Genomic DNA, 22,215 nt, shown 5'->3' with positions numbered 1-22,215 from the left:
TTTAAAAGAAATAATTACATTCAATCAAAATTTAAAATTAACATCTGAATCATTTATTTTGTTTCCATTTTCCAGTCGTGCGTCTGTTATCCGAGGTCAGGTGATCAGCACATCAGGTAGTGGAGTAATGGGAGTAAGAGTTGGTCTTGCTGGTAGTAATCAACCAGGTTTCACTGTCACAAGAGAAGCTGGATGGTAAGTTATCTATCGAAATCTTATTTAATACCAATTTATGTTTATTGCGAACATCCAGAAAGTTATAATAATTTTAGTAAGATTTTCTTTGACCTCTTGCTCCTCGCTCCCGTGCAAATGACGGCGTGAAGTTTCGCCCTCTATTTCTCGCTCCCGTGATATTGACGGGCTGGAGTTTTCAGTAGTAACGCGCCAATAAGAATAAACTAATTAATTTCTTTTGCCCGGAAAACATTTTATTTCTCATTTTACTCGCAAGATGGCAGTACCAGGATATTTTTAAGGTAATTGTAGATAGTTAGTTTATTTTAAACTAGATATCAGCAATAATCAAATACGTAATACAAATACAAAATTGAATGTATTAAAATAAAAAGATTAAATTTTAATATGAGATCTAAAAAAGCTTTACAGATCTAATATATCACTTTGACAAAGAATTTAGCACGGAATCAGATTTTTTTTTTAATATTCCATAAGCATCCACATTTAACACTTTCAATTTTAATAAATTCCTCTTAAAAAATTTAAATGACTAGTATTTTATTTAAAAACGCTGAAAAACACCTAATTTACAATAAATGAAAAATGTAAATAACATATTCTAAATAAGGAATTTTAAAACTACGAACAACAAATTTTATTTACTTACCAAAATGTAAAATAACGTCTTCTTCAGAAATACCACTATTAATTAATCAGGCATATCTTTTAGTTCTTCTTTATTCAAAAAATTGATAGGCATAATGAATCGCGAATAAAAAATTAAGTGCAAAATAGAAGCAAGAACATAATACTTTTATTTAGACAAATTGTTCCATCATATCGTCATAGCAACCTAATATCCACATCTTTTGCTTTTTAAAATAAAACGATACAATTTCCAGCTTATAGCTAGCACACAATTAAATAATGAATGGAATCTGCTTTTAAGTCTCTATGAGCTCATATGTTGCCACTCACCAAATCATGCTTGAGCAAAAATAACTTAAGCATTGCTTTAATATCTGCCACTCAAATTCGATTTAACGCAAAGCAAGTATTTCACTCAGACATAGGTGTATTCAACTAAAGTTCAGTTTAAAAAAATTCAGTCTTTTTTGAGTAAGTGGATTAATTTATTCGTTTTAAACGAGTAAGCACTTTAACATGTGGTGTAAAATAATTTTTTTTTCTTCTTAAAACGGTTAAAATAGCCTTCTTAATTAATATTTACAACTATTATGTTTTAAAAACTCAAATTTTTTTTAATGATTGTGTTTTAATGAAAAATTTGCAATGTTTTTGATTATTGTGTTCTAATGAAAACTTTAAAATGCATTTAACTACAGTTTTAATTAAATTAAAGTATTCAATTAAAGTTTAGTTTTAAAAAATTCAATCTTTTTTTGAGTAGGGGGATTAATTTATTCGTTTTAAACAAGTAGGCACTTTTGCATGTTGTGTAAACTATTTTTTTTTCTTAAAACGGCTAAAATAGCCATTTTAATTAATATTTATAACTATTTTGTTTTAAAAACTCAAAATTTCTTAAATTATTGTATTTTAATGAAAACTTTAAAATGCATTTAACTACAGTTTTAATAAAAACCTTATTATATTTTTAATTATAGTGTTTAATGAAAATTTTATAGTTTTTATTAATAATTGTGTTTTAATGAAAACTTTAAAATGTTTTTACTTATTGAACTTTAATGAAAACATTAAGATGTCTTTAATTGTACTTCCTGTATTTTCTTTCCTGTATTCCCAATCACTGTCTACTTTTAGGTTTGATATATTGGTGAATGGTGGTGGAGCCGTGAAATTACATTTTCAGAGGGATCCGTTTAAACCCAAAGACATAACAGTTGTTGTTCCCTGGAATGAAATAATTGTCATAAACAAAGTTATTTTGAGTCTGGAGGAGGAAAAGACTCCCGAATACAAATCTCTACTTTGCCTGGATCATGATTATGACAATATGAAACCTGTTGTATTGGCTACATGGAAACATGGTTTTCAAGGGGCATGTCCAGAAAAGAGTTCAATTCTTGCAGAGCCGCAGGTTGGTGGCGAAACTTTTTTCACAGTATGCATGCTTTTTGAGTTTTTTATAATGTTTTTTTTATTTACTTATTTAAAAATAATGATGTAAATGTTCATATATCTGCCGTATTTAGTAAATCAAAAACTAAAATTAACCCTATGACAACTTTGAAACGAAAAATCGTATTCTAAAGCGTGTTTTAAAGCATTTGTATTTTTACAGTAAGAATCATCCAAAGTTGGTAATTTACATTGTTTTATTAGTACTAGTGAAGTGAATTGCTCAAAAATTATGGTTTATGGGAAAAATCTAATTCCATCTTATTCAATGAAAAATCTCACCTAATTCTATAAGAAATCTAAAAATCTAATGGTTTTAATTAAATTCGAAAATTAGCATACATTTTTGTGTAGTACCTTCCGTAAATATATGAAGTATAAAACTTTATGTGATCAGATATTACATAACGCTTTAGGATAATTACAGAGTGTTCAGTATTTCTACAAGTTCAATTTATAATGGATAAGTTGTAATAGTGAAATTTAAATAACAAAGATTTATTAAAATAAAAGTTTTAACAAAGGATTTTTAAAATGATATTAGAATATTTCCATATCGTTAAAAAAATTAATTATGAATAAGAAACTTTGTATGTTGTCAACATCTTTTTAAGTTTAATAATTAAGACAGGTTAGTTTGTACACTCTCAAAAATACCATCGCCATATTGCAGTCAGTGACCGACAAAAAGTGCTTCATTGACTTACCATAAAAATAAGAGTTATGCCTGTGAAGTTGTCATGAACATACGTATTTTTCTTGTAAAATATGTGGTCACCGACCTTAAATTTTGGCCGAATTTAGGCAAACCGTGGTACGAGACAAACTAGTGTAGTGCTGATATCTGCTGAGAGTTGCGTGTTTGTAGAGAAATGGGAATAAAGTGTCCTTTGGCACCGGCTGGGATCGAATTCGGGGCCTTCATGTCCATTGCCTGATGCTATTACTACCGTGAAAAAAGGGTGTAACTTTTTAACTGAATTAGGATGCTTTGTATAATGGTAACCATTTACGGTCAGTTCTACTGATTTTTTTGACGCTCGTTACAATTACGAGTACTAGGCTGTTTTCTCAAAGGGAGTTGTCCGCCTAATTAAGCAGCCAACTCATCGAATTTCACAGAAATTACTTTAAGTCTATTATCCATCGTAGTAATTTGAAATTCCTCTGAACTTATATAGAGAGCAGTACTTTATTAGAAATGTGTGTGTCTTTTTCAGGTTATTCAAGAAAGTTTACCTATCCCAGGCACTGATTTGCATCTTGTATACCACAGCAGTAGAACTGGTGGATATCTTTCAACGATTCAGTTGCAGTTAACTCCGGATTCTATTCCTCCAACTCTGAGACTCATACATTTGCGTATATCTATTGAAGGAATATTGTTTGAAAAGAGCTTTGAAGCGGATCCAGCTATTAAATTCACTTATGCCTGGAACAGAAGAAACGTTTATAGGCAAAAAGTTTACGGCATTGCATCTGCTACAGGTTAGTTTTGAATATTAATACATTGCATTACATTTTTAGGTGTTGTTAATAATTGCGATAAAACTTCATATTGCTGCTACCAATTGATAGTTTTTTTTAATTAGATTAAGTTTAAAGTTTTAGTTATAAACAAATATAAATACGAGATAACCTTAAATACGAGAAAATATTCTCTTCTATTGATTGGCTTAAAAACTTGTAGTCAGGTCATAAATTGTGATCAATATTTGTCAATAATTTGAAATATACATTGTGTTCTGTAGTAGTCTCCCTTAATAGTTATAGACTCCACATAAGAAATAAAGAAAAAAAACATTGCAGAAACGTTCTCTAACTCTGATTTATCACTGTTGAGGTCCTTAAGAGCAAAAGAGGGATTAAAATGATTTAAAACCTGTTTATTTGAGTATGAAGTCTGTTTTATGTTCTTAGCAAATTACGATTGGTTTTTAGTAATATTAAGCTTTATATAAATCGATGGATGTCAATTTTTCTTGGAACTATAGGCGATTTGTGCGCAATACTGACCACATCGCCTCAGTCATGTCATTGGTTATGAAATTATGAAGTAATAACCTCCATGCCCCCTATGCCCTCAACGGGCTGTTGCTAGAACGCTTTACTTTTGCTTTGTTAGTAGTACTAAACAAATAAACTGGTTTTTAGTGATTTTAACTCCTCTTTTGTGGTTTCTAATCTCAATAATCATTCATCGTCATTTAACATTTCGTTCTCGATTTTGGAATTGCATGACAAAGCTGGTTAGAATTAGATACCTTACATCTGCCCTTTGAAATATTTAAGTTGCTCAAACAAATAATATATTGAATTTTTAGAAATTATTAAAGAAAAGTTTATTATAATAAAACTTATTGAATAAAAGTCGCTTAAATAAAAATAACTAAAACCGTAAATAATCACTGAGTCATGATGACTCAGGGCTTAAGGCACTGAACTGCCATTGTAAGGAACTGGAGTTTGTCCACTTGATGTCCACTGAGCCTCAAATCGATGCATACTAGCTTTTGTCTGGGAAATAAAGGGTGAATTGTGGACAGTGCTGACCATATTGGCACAAGCCTTATTCTCCATGACTTTCACTTGCCCACAACGGACAGTTGCGAGAATGCTCTTGTTTTTAAATGAAATCTTAAAACATTTTATCGTTCTTACACATGTGTATTGCATTCTTAGTGTCTGTTGGATATGAGTACAGTTCGTGTCAACATGTCATCTGGGAAATTCAAACAACTCAAGTGAGTGGACATGACATGAGTGTTTCTGACATTGGAGGATGGAATCTAGATATTCATCACAAATACAATTTTCACGAAGGTATATTATATATTTTTGCAACTAATAAGTTGTTTATTAAATTGCCTATAATAATTTATTTTGTAAGTCTGTTTTCATGTAATTAGTATAACTCATGCAATATTAATAAAAAAAGTGTTCCAGATTTATTAGCTGATTATTTAATTTACAGTACTTTCATGAAATACCTGGAAATAGCTTAGATGGTAGTCACAATTGAGGATTATCCTTCAGCAACAAAGAAAAATTATTTTAGAATCCTACCCATCCAAGAAAAAAAAATAAATCAGTTAATTCTTGTTTAACCAAGATAGGATGGAAATGTGTTGTCCTATGGAATAGACAATTGATAATCATTTTAAAGAAATTTCAGAGAAAGTTTTTTAAAATAATAATGGAAAATTATCATACAATAGGTCTTTAATAATTAATCAAAATTAGTCAATCGGAAAAAAATAATTTTGAATTTTAATGATGTAGTATTTCGATTTACAATTATCATTGTTTTACTAAATACAAAAAATGAAATAAAATCGAAACAATCACTTTACTGTTCTATGAAGCTTGAAATGTTAAAAGTCATTTTATGTTTAACAGTTTGTTTAACATATGTTATGTTAAACATAATTAAAAAACATTTTGTTGGGGGGGGGGAGTAGAGAAACGCCCATTTAATCGAAAATCAACGGGAATAATAAAATATTAGGCTACAATTATGTATAAACACAGTAAACTAAATTTAATTCGCAAAACCTGTGTGCTTCCCTTTTACTAAACATATTGAATAAATAGTAGCTTTTCAAGTCACATTGCATTTACTACCCTAAAATAGTTTTGTCTCGTGTCTTATACTCTGACTATTGACTCGGAGCGTTTGCTCGATCGCTTCTTCCTAAACCCATCAAATCATAGTGTTATTCCGTTATTCGTGGGTGACTCGCGGCCTTTAGGCGGCGAGTCTGAAATTACTTGAAACTCTCATGTTATTGAAGTCTTTAACGCTGCAGTGCGTCTTTAATTTTTTGTGTGTGGGCCTCGATCGGCCAGAGTCACTTAATCCAATGTAATTTGTAACTTATACTCCGCCACCATTATAAAAAAGAAATTTTTAAACAAAGAAGTTAGAGGCCGGGATAGTCTGGTAGGTAGGGCACTGGGCCCATGTCCAAGAGTTCGTGGGTTCGATCCCCGCCGGCCGAAGACCGTAGTAAATGGTGACTAATGCGCGTTAAATTTGTCAAAGTAGCAAAGTCCTCCATGTTCCCATAACAAATAAATACCTCTGGGGGTACTGATCCTAGAGTTTTCTTGTCTTCCGGATTGGTTCAAAATTACAAGGCTACGGAGTTGAACATTAGTAGTCGTAAAACCAAAATTGGATTGGCTGTTCAACGACGGATATAAAAAGATATAAAAACAAAAAGTTAAAAAATTTTATTTAAATTATTATATATTTTATATTTTTAGGTATATTACAAAAAGGAGATGGTAGTAATATATACTTGAAAACGAAGCCCAAGCTTCTTTTGACTACAATGGGGAACGGCATGCGCAGAGCCCTGGATTGTGAGAGCTGCAATGGAACGGCAAAGAACCAGATGTTGTTAGCTCCTGTTGCTCTTGCCAGCGCACCTGATGGAAGTATATATGTGGGTGATTTCAATCTGATTCGTAAAATAACACCAGAAGGATTGGTATCAACCGTTGTTCAATTAAGGTATTTTTTTTACAATACATTTGCACTTCAAGTGAACATGATATTTAAAATGAAATGAGCACATAAATATTGATAAGTGCACATAAAAATCTTTTTCGATACTAAAAACCAATATCTTTAGTTCAAGGACGCGTAACACAGGTGTCTTAACACTGGGGATAATATTTCTTAATAAACAACAATAAGTTTTTGACAAAAATATTATTAAAAGATATATTTTCTTTTCTTTTTAAACGTCTACACTTTTTTTCAACTGTGCTCATTAAGTTGTTTACTATGCCGGCGTATTAGCTATACAAATGTAAATAATTTATACTACTAACTTATTACAGAAGCTTATTTTTATTCACTTTCTAAAATAAAAGTTTTGCCACTGCACTATCCACTTTCTAAGCTATCTACTGCTTTCTAACTATCCCCTTTTTATCCACTATCTAAAATAAAAGCAAAACGACGATAATTTTGTTCGTTAACTTTATTGAAAGTGAGTTCTCTTCATTCAAAAATAGGCAAAGTGTATTGTAATCATCGTCCTTTATAGTTATTCAGAATTCTTGTTAAAATTAAAAGAATAAGATATACATGATAAGAATTACAAATTAATGTCAAAGAAAGTTAAGTAAAACAGATAAGAAAAACAGATAAGTAAAGTTAAGTAAAACAGGATGAAAATCTAAGTGTTTCTGATTATTGGCTTCCTTTAACTTCACTCTTTTTCTTCTTGTGATCCAACAGGTTTTGATGTTTTACGTTCCATCTTGTTTAGTAGCGTTTCGTTAGATTACATTTAGATCAACATTTTTGTTTTTTTTCGTTGCTTAAATGTTAATTTGTAACTCCTAATATACAGATTTCTAAAATTATATTTCAAGGGTAGTCATATCATATTTCAGAGCAAGTTTTGTCTTGGAATTTCATGAAGTACTTTACATTGCTTTAATTTTTTGTTTATCGGTTAGTTGATGACTGGCATTATTTTCTTCTTTCTACTATTAATTTTTGTATTTTTTAGTTCGAATTATGTAACTTATGTTGCAAGTATAATGTTAGTTTATTTGTTATTATAATCTTATCTGGGATATCTTCCTATGTCAAAAGGCATTTTCAAAACTCAATGCCTCAAACAAATGTATATGTATTCTTACCTTTATAATTGCAGCACTGCCCAAGTTGCCTATAGATACCATTTAGCTGTGGGTCCTGTTGATGGTAGACTTTACATATCTGATCCTGAAAAGCATCAGATATTGAGAATGAAGTCTGAGAGTACCAGCATCGTAGATAATCTGGAGATTGTTGTTGGTAGTGGTGAAAAATGCTTACCTGGGGATAAACTCTCATGTGGAGATGGCCGACTCGCAAAACTGGCCCGTCTGGCATATCCAAAAGGTAAAATGCGTACTAATGTTACGAAAATTGTTCTAATAACTAAAGAAAGTATCAAGAGAGCTGGTTTGCTTATTATATGTATTATTATCATATTTAAAGTTTGATTAAATTGTAAATCTCAAACGAACGCTTTTTAGAAATAGTCCTAAAATATAAGTTAAAAAGAACGTGAAGTATAATAATGATTACTACAAATAAGATAGCTTTCGTAAAAAATCGTAACTATTGTTTTTTTTGAAGAAAAAAGTTTTAATGTCTAAATCTAAAATTTTAAAAAGTTACAAACAAAAAATATCCCTTTCCAAAATATAAGTTGTAATATAATGTAGTAAAAGTTATTCGCTGATTAACACACTTTTTATCTCCCTATCACTTCTATTATATTATACAATAAAAAAATTTCAGTAACAGTTACAAGAATAATTAAAATTTTCAATCATAACTTCTTGTAATTTTAAACAATTTTCTATATGAAAATAAATAAAACTAATGCACAAAATATTGTTTTCCAGGATAATTTTATTCATATCTGCTTATGTTATGATAGTATTATTTATCAAATGATATTAATTTATAAAATAATCTTAATCAGGTGTAACCTCAATAAAATTTATTGATTTAATAATTGATTAAATAGTTTATTTTTCTCTCCTTAGCCCCGGATTTTGAAAAATTCTTAAAATTTTTATTTTATCTTACAGGCATTGCAATATCTGCTCAAAATGAAATTTATGTGGCAGATGGCACGAATATTCGAATGGTTGATAAAAATGGCATTATTCATACCATCATCGGTGATTATTATCATAAAAGTCATTGGAAACCAGTTCCATGTGGAAGGACAGTCAGTTTGTCTCAAGTAAGCAATGACTTTTCATGTAGTAATTGTTTGCTATCAGGGTCATTACTATTTTTTCTTGTTGCAAAATATCTATTGATAAATTAAAAAACTTTCTAAATTTCACCTGTGTTTTCTTTGTTTAAATATCAGTTTTTCATCTTGATTAAATTGACTTAAAATTTTGCACACACAGTGGCTACCAAAAGTGTAGTATATTATTGTTGTAATTCAGTTGTGTATTATTATTTTAATTTGGTTCCAAAGAAAAATTGAATGAAAAGTATTTGAATTTCAAAGCAGCTTTATGTTTTCAATACACAATTTTATTACACTGATTTGATTCTACGCTAATTTGATTTTTAAAAAAAATGAAATTAAAAGTATTTGTCTTTTAAGGCAGCTTCAGGTTTTAAATACACAGTTTTAATATGCATCTTTTAAAATTTTATGCACACTTTTAAGGTTATATATATAAACAGAAATAGGCTGAAAAAATTTCTAAAAAATTAACAGACTTGAAAATTTTGCACTGTAAATACTAAGGCATATTTTAAGTCAAAGTAAGTTGCTAATTTGAGCAAAGTATCAATACAAATTTCAGTTTCTTTTGGGCTAACAATAAGGAAGGTTTTCCTGGTTTTCTTTTTTTATGCTGGTTAATTTCATTCAAAAAATCTTTTACGCAAAAGAGTTAGTTCCAGTATTTAACCCAGAAGTTTTGAGTTGTTTTCAAAAAAAAAAAAAATCAGTTCAACTGATTTAGTTGAACATTGGAAAACGCACATGTGCTATATAGATGGGCTGTTCAAGTCAACCCTGTTTCATCTACGATTAGGGTTAATAGTATCAAACCATTGATGTGCACCAGACCTCTCTGTTTGTGCTTCAAAAATTGTCTCTTTACATCATATTTGCCAATATATAGCTTCGACTTTTACAAAATAAGCTTCATTATAATGCTCTGGTAAATAATTTTGTTAAAAGTTAAATCACTTATAGGAAAACAATGAAAAGTCAAAAGTTAAATCAATAGTTCACAAATTAATAATTTTTCAATTTTATTTCAGGTTAATTTAAGATGGCCCACTTCATTAGCTATCAATCCTTTGGACAACTCACTTCACATTCTTGATGATCATATGGTCTTAAGAGTAACGCCTGATCGCCGATTGAAAGTGGTAGCAGGCAGGCCCATACAATGTGCCACTCAGATGGTGAAAGAGAAAGCAGAAATCTCACCAGAAATATATTTAGAATCTCCTCAAAGTATTGCATTTGCTCCAAATGGTGATCTCTACATAGCCGAAAGTGATTCCCAGTTAATTAACAGAGTTAGAATCATTGGCAGCGATGGTAGAATTCAACATTTTGCAGGGGCGGAAAATGACTGCAACTGTATGGAGGAAGCTTGTGAGTGTTTTGACGAGGAAAGATTTTTAGCCTTTAGTTCCAAATTGAACAGCATATCGGCAATAACTGTAACTGCAGATGGTAATCTGCATATTTGTGATCAAGGTAATTTAAGGATACGTTCGATCACTTCGTCATTACCTGTGCCAACTGAAGCTCACGAATATGAAATCTATGCACCAGAAGTACAAGAAGTGTATGTCTTTAATCGCCATGGTCAACACGTCACAACTAGAAATTTAATTACTGGAAAACCGATTTACACTTTTTCATACAATGTAAACACAAGTTTTGGCAAACTAAGTACAGTTACAGATGCTGCTGGAAACAAAATTTACATTCTGAGAGACTACAGTAATCAGGTGAGTAACATTTTTTCTTAATAATCATTTTTCTGTTAGTGAGGATATCTATAAAGCTTTGATCTGAATGTTAAAATTAGTTAGTTTCCTATTAAGATAAGTTTCATTATAAATCTTCTGGAGCAATTTACAGAATATTTAGTTGTTTTGTAAAATAAATCTAAATTCAACGTGATTAAAAGAGGTACGCTTAGTATGAGCCAAAATAAAAGTAATGCTCTAAGACGTATTTGCAGTGTTTAAAATACAATGATTCGAAATTTATTGTTACCTCTGAGGGTACTGAGTGGGAGGATATTGTTCGCTCTCTGGTTCAGATCAAAATTACGATCTGCGGATGTATGAATGGATCCACCCTATAAACGGGCTGTGATGTGTTAGTAGTTAAAGCCGTATTCTTAGCCATAGATGGCGCCGTAAAAAAACAAGAAACGAACCCTCTGCCGTAAATTTGCTTGGTTTAACCAAGCAAGTTTGCTGGTATTGGCAAGTGTCATTAGAAACAACGACAAAAATTTCAACAGCAATCTCTCATAAATATTCTTAATAATTTAAACGTTAAATGTCACACTTATTAGTTTTTAAGTACTTAAAGAATATATCAAAATAGAAAAATTGAATTAGTAACGGGACCGAATCGGGCAGTTACCGAAACGGCAGCGGGACCTAAACGACGTGAAAAAAATGGTGGTACCGAAATGTCATGGACCGTTCTGTAATGGCTTTGACTCTTTTTACCATACTTGGGGATATTTAGTACTTTTGCGGTACTATTCCCCATGATCAAAAACACGTTTAATTACTGAGCAAGTCAACAGTATTGAGTGACAGGCTTGTGCAGTTAGTTCTAAAGTTCTCAACACTGATTAGAATTTTTGAAACGAATTGAGCCACAATATCGTCCAAATTTGCATAAACCTTCAATAAACCACGTTAAATAATATTTTTAGTTAAATAATAAAGTTAATTAATAGTTAAATAATACGGAATGTTATGGTTTAACGTGATCTAGGAATACATTTTACTGTTACTTTCAGGTCAACACGATAGAAAACACTCAAGGAGGAAAGTGCAGACTAGAAATGTCAAGAATGGGAATGTTGCAGAGCTTCACAACTCCGTCAAACTTTAAAACGCAATTTGACTACCATGGCAGCAACGGACTTCTGCGGAGCAAGTCGGACAGCACTGGCAAATCTTATGTTTATGCTTACGACGAATATGGTCGCTTGATAGAAGCTATTAGTCCAAGTGGTCAAATCATTCAGCTCTCATACAATCTCAGCATTAAAGGAGCTTCTGTAACTGTAACGAGGGATGAAAAAGATTCTGTCGTTCTTTTAATCAAAGGATCTGACGTCACCACGAGAATAGGTAAATTCTTAAAATATTATGTATTGGTATATCGTAGCCTTTTTAGTTGTGTTACATTTCAAAAAAATGATTTAAAAGAAATGGTATCGTAGAGCAACGTTACTAAATACAAATATAAAATTCTTTGGAACATAAAAGTATTATGTATCTAGACTTGAATGGCATAATCATTATATTATCCTTTTGTCCGAAGTAAATTTGCATTTTTAAGACTAAACCAGGTGTAACCTCTAAAATTTAGACTTCTAAAATTTTTCATAAGTATATTTATGCAATTAGGTTATGTATAAGAATTTCAGAGAATTGATGAAATTATATTAAAAACTAACCTGAAGCCAAAGCTAAGTGAGCAATTCGAAATTTTGCCACGTGGATAAAATATCCAGTTTTCTGATAATTAATATCATTTTTACGCTAAATGAAATTTTAAAGTCATGTTAAAAAGTTTAATAACATTTATCTAAATTTTGATTGGTAATAGGGATAAAATGATTATAAGTCATGAAAAAAAATCTATGTCTCATCTCTCTAAGTTGACCACAGAAGCCATGCACAAAACAAAAGTAATGCAAGTGGTCAACTTAAATAGATTTCATTGCATATTAATTTCACTATTTTAGATTTTTAAAAAAAATCTTATTGCTGATTGCTTTTAATGCTTACGTGCATGCTTCGTGGTTTTTTTTATCCTGAAGACAAATGTAAGTAATTATTTGTTAATGTTAATAAATTCTATAACTTTTTTTAGGAAGTGCTGAAAAAAGAGTAACTCAGTTTCCGGATGGCAGTTTAATCCTGACGTCTCCTGATTCCAGTACCATCGAAGTGGACACGACAACCAGTCCTATTTTAAGTAATGAAAATCCTTTAATTGCAGAGAGCTACCCACTACCTACTAAACTCAAAGAAACTCTCAGCGAAGACAATGTCCAACACCTTGAATGGAAATACCTGATTAAGAAAGCAGGCAAAGGACAAACTAGAGAAATTACACACATAGGAAAGATCTTGAAGGTATGGATACTGTAGCGAGATTTAACTCTCAGTCAGTTAGCTTATAGTAAGGTCTGGAACACATCTCGTATGACAAACAGTACATGAATAAAATTACGAAAAAAATATATATATTTAATAACTGTACATCTTTTCTTTAAAGTACTTTTCTAACGTAATTAGTAATTATTCTTTTGTAAGTTAAAATGACGTTAATAAAGCAAAAAAAAATTAACGCTATTTTAAATCGATATTTTTACAATTTCTCTATTGCTTAGGTAAATTGGGTCGCACTATGCTAGTCTTCTTTTTATATTCAATATATGGTGGTATGCAAATCATAAACTAAAAACTAACTCAGTGGCGCGACAGCCCATTAAGAGGGCCAAGGCCGACTGTGCCCATCTCAGTTTTCTTGACCTTGGGCTCTGGGGTGCAGGAGCATATGTTCCGGTCAGGTGGTCAGCCGAACGCGGAACCCCCAGTGTTAGTTCCCAAGCATGCTTGGTACTCATTTTATCGACCCACTGAAGGGATGAAAGGCTGAGTCGGCCTTGCCCGGCCCAAGGATCGAACCAAGGACCTGTGGCACGACAGCGCGAAGCGCTACCGTGCCACAGTATGGGTATGCCGCTATGGGTATGCAAATCATAATAAGCTAAATTCAAGTTACTTAGGAGTAAAATATATTCTGTTCCAATCATTACCTTTCCTAACCACAATTACGAATATAAATACTAAAACTAGTTCCCTGTGCAATTGAATCACTTAAACTATATAATTTAATAATTTATTGTATTTCAACAGCGCTACGTTAAATTAACCTGGAATGAAATCCTAGTAATTGAATGTTTTAATTAAACATTTTTCTACCCACAGATTATTATATATATATATATATATTTTTTTTTTTTTTGCAAAACTGATTGTATATGCACTTGTGTTGGTGCGGTATACAGCTGAAATAGTTTCATTGAGTTAGACACAATACTTCTCCGTAATATTATGATCCAGAACTATCACTATATTATCTTATTAAGAGTCGGGATATCATGGTTGTTAGGGCACTGGGTCCTTGACCAAGAGGTAAGGGTTCGATACCCGCCGACTGATGACTCCCTATGTAGTAAATGGTGACTGATGCACGTTTAATCTGTCGAGTCACAAAGTCCTCCATTTTCCCATAACAAATCCTACTTCTAGGGGTACTGATCCAGAAGTTTCCTTGCCTTCTGGATTGGTTCGAAATTACAAGGCTACGGACTTGAACATTATAGTCGTAAGCCCAAAATTGGGTCGGCTGTTCGACGACGGCTATAATAAATTACCTTATTAGGACTCCGAGGATAGAGCGCTAGCCTCCCAATAAAGTGAGCCAGGTTTGAATCCTGGCAATGGCTGGTTGGTTCGAGTTTCGCACGCGGCTCGCACCGATCACAGTGCTGATGGAAAATATCATGGGTAATCATAGGTTAGCGCTACCCGTGGGAGTTATTCGTGGTTTCCTCTCCATGTAACGCAAATGCGGATTAGTCCCATCAAAAAGTCCTCAGCTAAGACAAATTTCTCCCAATACTTGATCCAGGAGTTCCCATTTCTTCTGGATTGGGGTTAAAATTACAAGGATACGAAGTTGAACATTGGTAGACGTAAACTGAAAATTCGGGTGGCTGCCATTTTGCAAAGAACTATTGGAGAACAATAATCAGAGCAGCTCTCTCTAATTATATCTGTTTGTAACCACTTAGATATCTGATGATTTACTTTTTGTCTTCCAAAAAAGGATAAACGTCCAACTCTTTGACATACTGGGATTTCTTCTTTCAAAATAATTTTAATTGTCAATATAGTATGTTTAATTTTGTTTGGTTTGTAATTATTAATCAACACAGATAGTTCATTAACATGTGATAAATCAAGTCCGTCATTACTATACACATTGTTGATAATATATCACAAACATTCACAAGAACATAGATAAGAAAACATTCACAAGAACAAGGGTTATTAATTAAATCCAAACCACAACATTTACAGAAATCTTCGTCTTCAGAGGCTCCGATTCGGGTATTAACATCAGAAGAAGTGACTTTAGTTTTATTAGTTGGTCATAAATAGAGGGTGTTATAATACAATCAACCGCAACGTTGACCTTCGATCTCAAAGTATTGGGATTTATGGACATTTTAACCTCAACTAGTCTGACTCCTTGTACATCACCAAAGCTAGATACAAGGATCATTTCAGATTGAGGCGGATCGCTATTTTTATCTTATTTAAATTAATCACCAACAATTCAGCACCTGAATCAATTGTTGCTCTAACTAGATTCCCATTCCCATAAATTTGAGCATACTTCAATTCGTGTTTAAAATTATTTCCTCCTAATGGCTTACAGGGAATTCAAACTGAAGTTTTTATTTTTTAAGTTATCACTAGGAAAGGTATTTTTCTTTCAGAGTTTTCGTTTCTAGAATCGTGTTGTTTTTCGAACCACCGCAATTTCACCTCAAACATATTAATTTCACCGCAAACAATGTCACCATGCATTATTTTGTTTATCTATCGTTTAAGAAAAATGATCCGGACTGTTTTACCTGAATTGTTTTCGCTTCGAAAAATAGTGTTTTCCGCATATTTATGGGGAATGGAAGCTTCTCTGCGTAGCATATTTTTAGACGTAATGTAAATGTCCGATTCTAGCGCTAACTCGATAGGATTAAACCAATTTTCTCCATGACGGATTGATCCAGGAGTTCCCTTGTTACATTAGTAGTCGTGAACCCAAAAACTCCGATTTACGACTATACCAATAGTCAACCCGCGTAATTTTAAATCAAAATCAGAAGACAAGGGAAAGCCTGGAGCAACTATAGGGACTAACTTGTTTAAAAGTAACCCGCACTTACGTTACATGGAAAAGAAAACCAGGTATATCTCCTGTAGTTATCCTAGTAGTAAGTGGACTCTAACCCATGGTGAATCAACCATGACTGATATTTTTCGTCAGCACTCCATTACACTGGATACAAGTGAAGTGCATTACAGGAATCGACCAATATCAACCTTAATTTGAACCTACATTGACTCAATGGGATGAGAGCGCTCTATCCCCTGAATCGTCCCTGCTTGTGTATCGAAATTTTAATTTATTTTGTAACCAGAATTGAACAACGGATTTAAGACCTTCATTCTTCAACTGCGTCGTCCCGTAATTTTAATCCCAACCCAGAAGACAAGGGTACTCCTTGATCGAGTATGTATCAGGGCAAAATAGCCTTCGCGAGGGACTTTTTGGAGAAACTATCCTGCGTTTGTGTTTCATAGAAAGAAGAACCACGAAAATCTCTTACAGTTAGTCCGATTTCAAGCGAATTCTAACCCATGATCCTTCTACCACGGAGGATATTCTACTTCGATAATGTGGTCGGTGGATATTCGAACCGATCAGCCATCGTTGGGATTCGAACCTAGGCTCTCCTCATTCGGAGGCGAATACTCTATCATCTGAGGTACTGGTATCGATATTATCGTATTCGCGATATATCGTAAATTTATAATTTAAGTATCGGTATCCCGCTACTTTAAATTATCGACATTATATAACATATCACCCAGCTTTTTTGCTTGTAATTAAATAAAACGTTTTTTTTTTTTAGTTTCTAATCAAAAAAAAAAAATTATAATTATCATTTTGTTTGTTTCAGGTGAATGGTGAGGTGTTTTTCTCTGTAGAATTTGACAGGGAAGAGCACAGTGAAACTATCTTTGACCGGAACCAAGTACCTCTTCTAACTGCTCATTATGACGTTTTAGGACAACCACAGCAATGGAAACCAGCTCATAATTTCACATCTGTGCGACTGGACTATGACCGATATGGCAGATTGTCTCACTGGGAGCGAGGTTATCTCTTCGAGAGATACACATTTGATATGCAGGGAAGATTGGCAGAAATCAGACATGCAGATAATACTGGCATAATGTACAAGTATGATGAGGGAGCAATCAGTATGGTAAGAGAGCCATATCAGCCTTACGTAAATTGATTTCTAAATTCTGAATACAAGTTTCTAATTATAAATAACAAAGAATGTAATTCAAAAAATTATGTTGAAGCTAAATTAATAGCTTCAAATCAATTAGTTTCTTAATAGAAGTAATGAAGAAAACTGTTGTTAATAATTTATTCCCAAAGATGAAATGGATGTGCAAGTTAGTAACTATAAATTGTATTTTATTATGAGATAGTGTAAATTGAACTAATAACTAAAATCTTGTAGTGTCTAAATACAAGTTATAATCACCAGTTATTAATATCCTGAACTATTAAAAGCCAATAAATCATAGTTGAACTTATCAGTTTTGATCATAAACTACCATCTATTAACTAATAAATTAGGTTTTTACATAAAACACGTTTAAAATGGATTAAAAGATTAAACTAATCCAAATGCTTTCGTTTCTTAAATAAAAGTCTGAAATCACAATTTAGGTCTCAACAGCTATTATTATACTTGCAATGTTCCTTTTTTTTGTCATTTCTAATAATTTATATTCCTTTCACGCCCTAATATTTTAATCTTCATTAAACTTCTATGCACACAAAAAAAGAAATATTACATTTTATGTGACTTTTTTACCGAATGTTTCTTAATCACCAGCTTTAATGCATATTTATAAAATTTTCAACTAAACTGAAGCCAAAAAAGTACATGCATTACAGATTGCAAATCAATATCCTAATATAATCTGTCGAATAACTAGCAAAAGAAAATAGGATGAAAAACATTAAAATCAGTTTGACCGTTTGTTGAAATGTATCTAATAATCAACTTTTAACTGCTCTGTTTCCTTCGGCAATCAAGCAGGTTTAGAGTTTCACCATCCTCAGTGATGATACTCTAGATTTCAATAGCATTTTTTATTTCCCTCGCTTGAATTTTAATTTGAGACCTGAGAATTTGCCGAAGCTTTTAACTTCACTATTGACAATCATTCAAAAAATACGTAGTAAGTTTGACATTTTGAAACACCTTGTGTATTTTTAGTTGATTAAAGTAAAATAATGCTATCAAATCAAATAAATAAATGTGCTAATTTTTTTTCTTTTTTTGCAGCCAAGTGAGGTGATTGTTCCAAGTGGCAGCAGATACCTTTTACAATATGATTCTTCCGAAGGACTTCAAGCAATAATCACTCCAAATGGCCACAAACATGAATTGGCTTTCCAAACTTCTCTTGGATTTTATAAAATTTTATATCTTAGTCCAGGAGTGCGCTATCCATTTGTGACCCACTATGGGGACAATGGTCAACTACTAGCAAAACTGTACCCTGAAAATAATGGCCGAGTGGTATATTTATACAATGAAAATGGAAATGTAAAAACTATACTCTGTGGACCTGAGAGAACAGATTTTGCATACCTGGATCAAAAGACCCTGGTTCGTTCATGGACGAAAACCGTACCCGAACTTGAACTAAGAACCGACTATCGGTATCATGGTATACTAGTGCAAGAGGAACGGTTTAGGGTGAGCAGTCGAAGTGCTCTTAGCAATGCCAAGTTCAAATACCAATATGAAGGACACATTAATATCGTTGAAATCGAAATTGGTGGAAAAGCTGTAAGTGAAATCCGTTACAGATATGGAGTACAATCTGGAGCATTGGAACAAGTTCAAAAGTTTCTTATTCATAGACCTAAAATTAACAATGTCTTCATCCAAGACGATCAACGCCATTTCTCCAAGACAATCGCTCACGATTCCTATGGAAAAATTTCACTATTGGCTATAAGTCTATGGAATCGAGAGGTGTTCTCTCTTAGCATACGTTATGACAATAGGGGAAGGATAAGGCAAATGAGTAGCAAAGCTGGTTATGATGTCCCGCCAGAAATTAACAACTGCACTTACACACCTGACGGTTATTTGAGTGAAGTATCTGGACGTCGTAATTATAGGTTCCTGTACGATGTTAATGGAAACATGAAAACGTTTTGGGAAGATGACCACCAGGTGACTCTTAAGTATGATGATGGTGACAGATTGGTTGGGTACAATGACATGGACATGTATGAGGTCGATGGAAGAGGTTTCCTTGTGAGGAAAGGTCAAGACAAATTTACTTTCAATGCTAAAGCACAGCTTATCCATGCTGTTCAGTCTGGTTTATATGAAGTTTATTATTATTACGATGCTTTTGACCGTCCAGTTGCGTGGAGGGATCACAAGGGAAACGTAACCCAGTTTTTCTATACTAATCCGAAAAATATATATCAAGTCACACACATCCACAAGACTGAAAACAAAGAAACATTATCACTGATTTATGACACCAACAATCATTTGATGTATATCGAGGATTCGGCGTCTAACAAATATTTTGTAGCTACAGATCACTTAGGTTCTCCTTTACTTGTGTTCACTTCAGAAGGTAAAGTCGTCAAGGAAATAAAAAGAACGCCATTTGGAAAGTTAGTGTTCGATTCTAATCCATCATTTATGATATTTGTTGATTTCTGCAATGGTTTGAGAGACCCATACACTGGATTATTGTTTTTCAAAAATCGTGCTTATGATTCTACTGGTGCCCAGTGGTTGACGCCCAATTGGGAGGATGTACCCAAGTATATTTCAAAGCCATACATGATTCATTTGTATCGTTTCCATGGAAACAATCCAGTAAATGATTATGAAGATAATTATCATTTAGATAGTAAGTTATAATTTTTATCTTTTTATCATTACTTAACAAATTATAATTTTTTGCGCAAATCATTAAACGGTCTATAGTTTTGATTTATGTACAAATTTTCTTGGCAAAAGAATTAGGTTTGTATGAAATATCTATTTATTTAGATAGTGTTTGCTGTAACTATTAACAACAAACAAATTAAGTTTATCTTGACATTATATTATCAAAACCATGTTTGATCATGAATAGCAAACTAAGTTCAATTTTGGTTTAAAATGTAAATTGAGATTTTTATTGTTAAAAGATAATTCGTGTCATTTTCCCCACACGAAAAAAGAAAACTTTCCTTACTAAAATAACTTTGTGCTTGAAAATTTATTACTATGTATCTTGCGTTGGTTTATCGTTTTCTTATTAAATACTAGACTTGTTCAAAAAGTAAAAAATGTATAATATGTACCCGGACAAGTAATATTTGATAATTCAATTCGGCAACATATCAATGCTTTGACCCGTTTGCTTCTGGAGCATTTGGCATGTCTGAGTTGATTATAGTTCGAGTAGAGATCGTTTTTATTACACATATTGTACTATTACACATTACACATATTTGCCTAATGTTCTCTGAATCTTTTAACTTGCAAAGATAGGATAATCACGAAAATTTTCTTTATTTTAATAAGCTATTTCCATCTACATAAACTTGACTCTTGAAAACACTTTTTGCTCGAACCAGTCTGAACAGAAATGTGGGAAAAAATTTGATAAAAATCAAAGTGTATAAGCATGTAGTGAAACGTTAACTCTTCATCAATATACAATATATTGTTACTTTTTTAATAAACCTTTAATATCTATCATATCATAGTATAGTAAAGCAATCAATTTGTTATTTTATTTAAATGTGATATCTAAAACAATAAGTTTCATTCTTCTTTATTTAGATTTAAACAAATGGATATCAGCCTTTGGCCTCGGAAAATTCAACGCACCATTCGCAGAAACCCTGAATCCGAATCCTGAGGTAGCATATGATGTCAAACCAAGTTTGCCCGTTATCTCTGGCTTAAGTTGTACAGCAGACGTCGTCTCTCGAGAATTCTTTCGCATAACTACCGTTCCTCGCACTGAAATACGTGGACACATATCAGGAAGTGAATTGAATCCACAGTTGGCAAATCTACCATCCGTTCTCGGCGATGGCCTTCTCTTGTCAAGACGGAATAATCGTGCAATTGTGCACGTCCTCAGCGATGCTAGTCCAATTCTAAGAGATGTCATCACCACGGTTCTCAATGACACTGAATATGTTGATCTCCATTTCTCACTGCATGGGCAGGACTCGTTCTTCCTGGTTCAACCAGACCAGAGGCGAGTTCAAGAGGATTGGGATCAACTTCAAAGACTGGGTACCATGTACAACGTGACCATGCACGCAGGAGATGGTCACGTGGATCTCAGGCTGAGAAGTCCAGCCATTTTGCTCAATGTCCGCTACGGCGGAAGCTCTGAAGAAGAGCGAAAAAGACTGTTGAGTCATGCCAAGAGAAAAGCCATCAAAGATGCCTGGCAGAGAGAGGCCAGGCTTATTCAGAAAGGACTGAGAGGAAGCAGGGAATGGACAAAGTCAGAAATAGAAGACCTGCTGACGAAAGGAGATGTGACAGACTATTACGGAGAAGACATTCATGACGTGGAGACGTTTCCTCTACTGGCTGATGATCCCACTAATGTCGTTTTTCGGAAATGTAAGTTGACTTTAGTTAATTATGTTTTCTTTATTAATTTTTTTCTGAATGAACTATTTTAAATTAATTTAACTTTCAAAAATTAAAGTTTATAAATAAAAAACACTTTAGCTGCTTAATAAAAAGAAAAAAAAATTTCAGTGTAATTACCTCTTAAGACGCAGCTTCCTATATATTGGGCAGAATTTGGTTCAATTTTATCTCTTAAATATGTTTTAAGATTTTTTTTTTCATTGTATGCCTCTAAAAAGCCACTGCCTTTATAAAAATGTAATTTGATTTACCCCCGTTCGGAGTTTTTAATAAATTATTAGAGAGTTAAGAAATTCGATTTAAGAGAGAGTGAAGAAATTTGATTCAAGCAGCCTTTTAAAACGTTTTATCTCCTTTCCTTTCACAACCAAAATATGAAGAATAACATGATGAAATTGTCCTATTATGCAAATAAAAAAAAATAGTACGAATTAAGATTTATTAATTTCATGTATAATTAAGGATAACTAAAAAAATAGTTTTTTTCATTCAAAAATTTTTTTTATTGCATTTGTAAGTTTACATTCTTCGACGCTACACAATTCTAAGTGAAAAGAGCAT

The 22,215-nt window shown here is 32.5% G+C and overlaps 1 protein-coding gene across 8 annotated transcripts in view; it reads left to right on the top strand.

Annotated features, from left to right (window-relative positions):
• LOC107436783 (teneurin-m) overlaps positions 1 to 22,215 on the top strand; it is a 579,494-nt gene that overhangs the window by 550,377 nt on the left and 6,902 nt on the right. For 4 of the 8 annotated variants that reach the window (XM_043049130.3, XM_071180206.2, XM_071180205.2 and 1 more), the window contains 13 exons: positions 76 to 195; positions 1,966 to 2,242; positions 3,504 to 3,771; positions 4,966 to 5,106; positions 6,553 to 6,802; positions 7,962 to 8,191; positions 8,893 to 9,050; positions 10,100 to 10,804; positions 11,842 to 12,178; positions 12,927 to 13,192; positions 16,879 to 17,187; positions 18,292 to 19,894; positions 20,818 to 21,621. In XM_043049130.3, the coding sequence (XP_042905064.2) occupies positions 76 to 195; positions 1,966 to 2,242; positions 3,504 to 3,771; positions 4,966 to 5,106; positions 6,553 to 6,802; positions 7,962 to 8,191; positions 8,893 to 9,050; positions 10,100 to 10,804; positions 11,842 to 12,178; positions 12,927 to 13,192; positions 16,879 to 17,187; positions 18,292 to 19,894; positions 20,818 to 21,621 (5,468 nt within the window). Of the gene's footprint in view, positions 1 to 75; positions 196 to 1,965; positions 2,267 to 3,503; positions 3,772 to 4,965; positions 5,107 to 6,552; positions 6,803 to 7,961; positions 8,192 to 8,892; positions 9,051 to 10,099; positions 10,805 to 11,841; positions 12,179 to 12,926; positions 13,193 to 16,878; positions 17,188 to 18,291; positions 19,895 to 20,817; positions 21,622 to 22,215 lie in introns of all 8 variants that reach the window. The other 4 variants (XM_087159056.1, XM_087159061.1, XM_043049142.3 and 1 more) reach the window with 1 other exon arrangement.

Source organism: Parasteatoda tepidariorum, chromosome 1 (genome assembly GCF_982258835.1).
Source record: "Parasteatoda tepidariorum strain Cologne lab strain chromosome 1, Ptep-v5.0, whole genome shotgun sequence".
NCBI classification, from domain to species: domain Eukaryota; kingdom Metazoa; phylum Arthropoda; class Arachnida; order Araneae; family Theridiidae; genus Parasteatoda; species Parasteatoda tepidariorum.
Note: the sequence above shows the minus strand (reverse complement) of the source record. Positions and strands in the feature narration are given on the sequence as shown.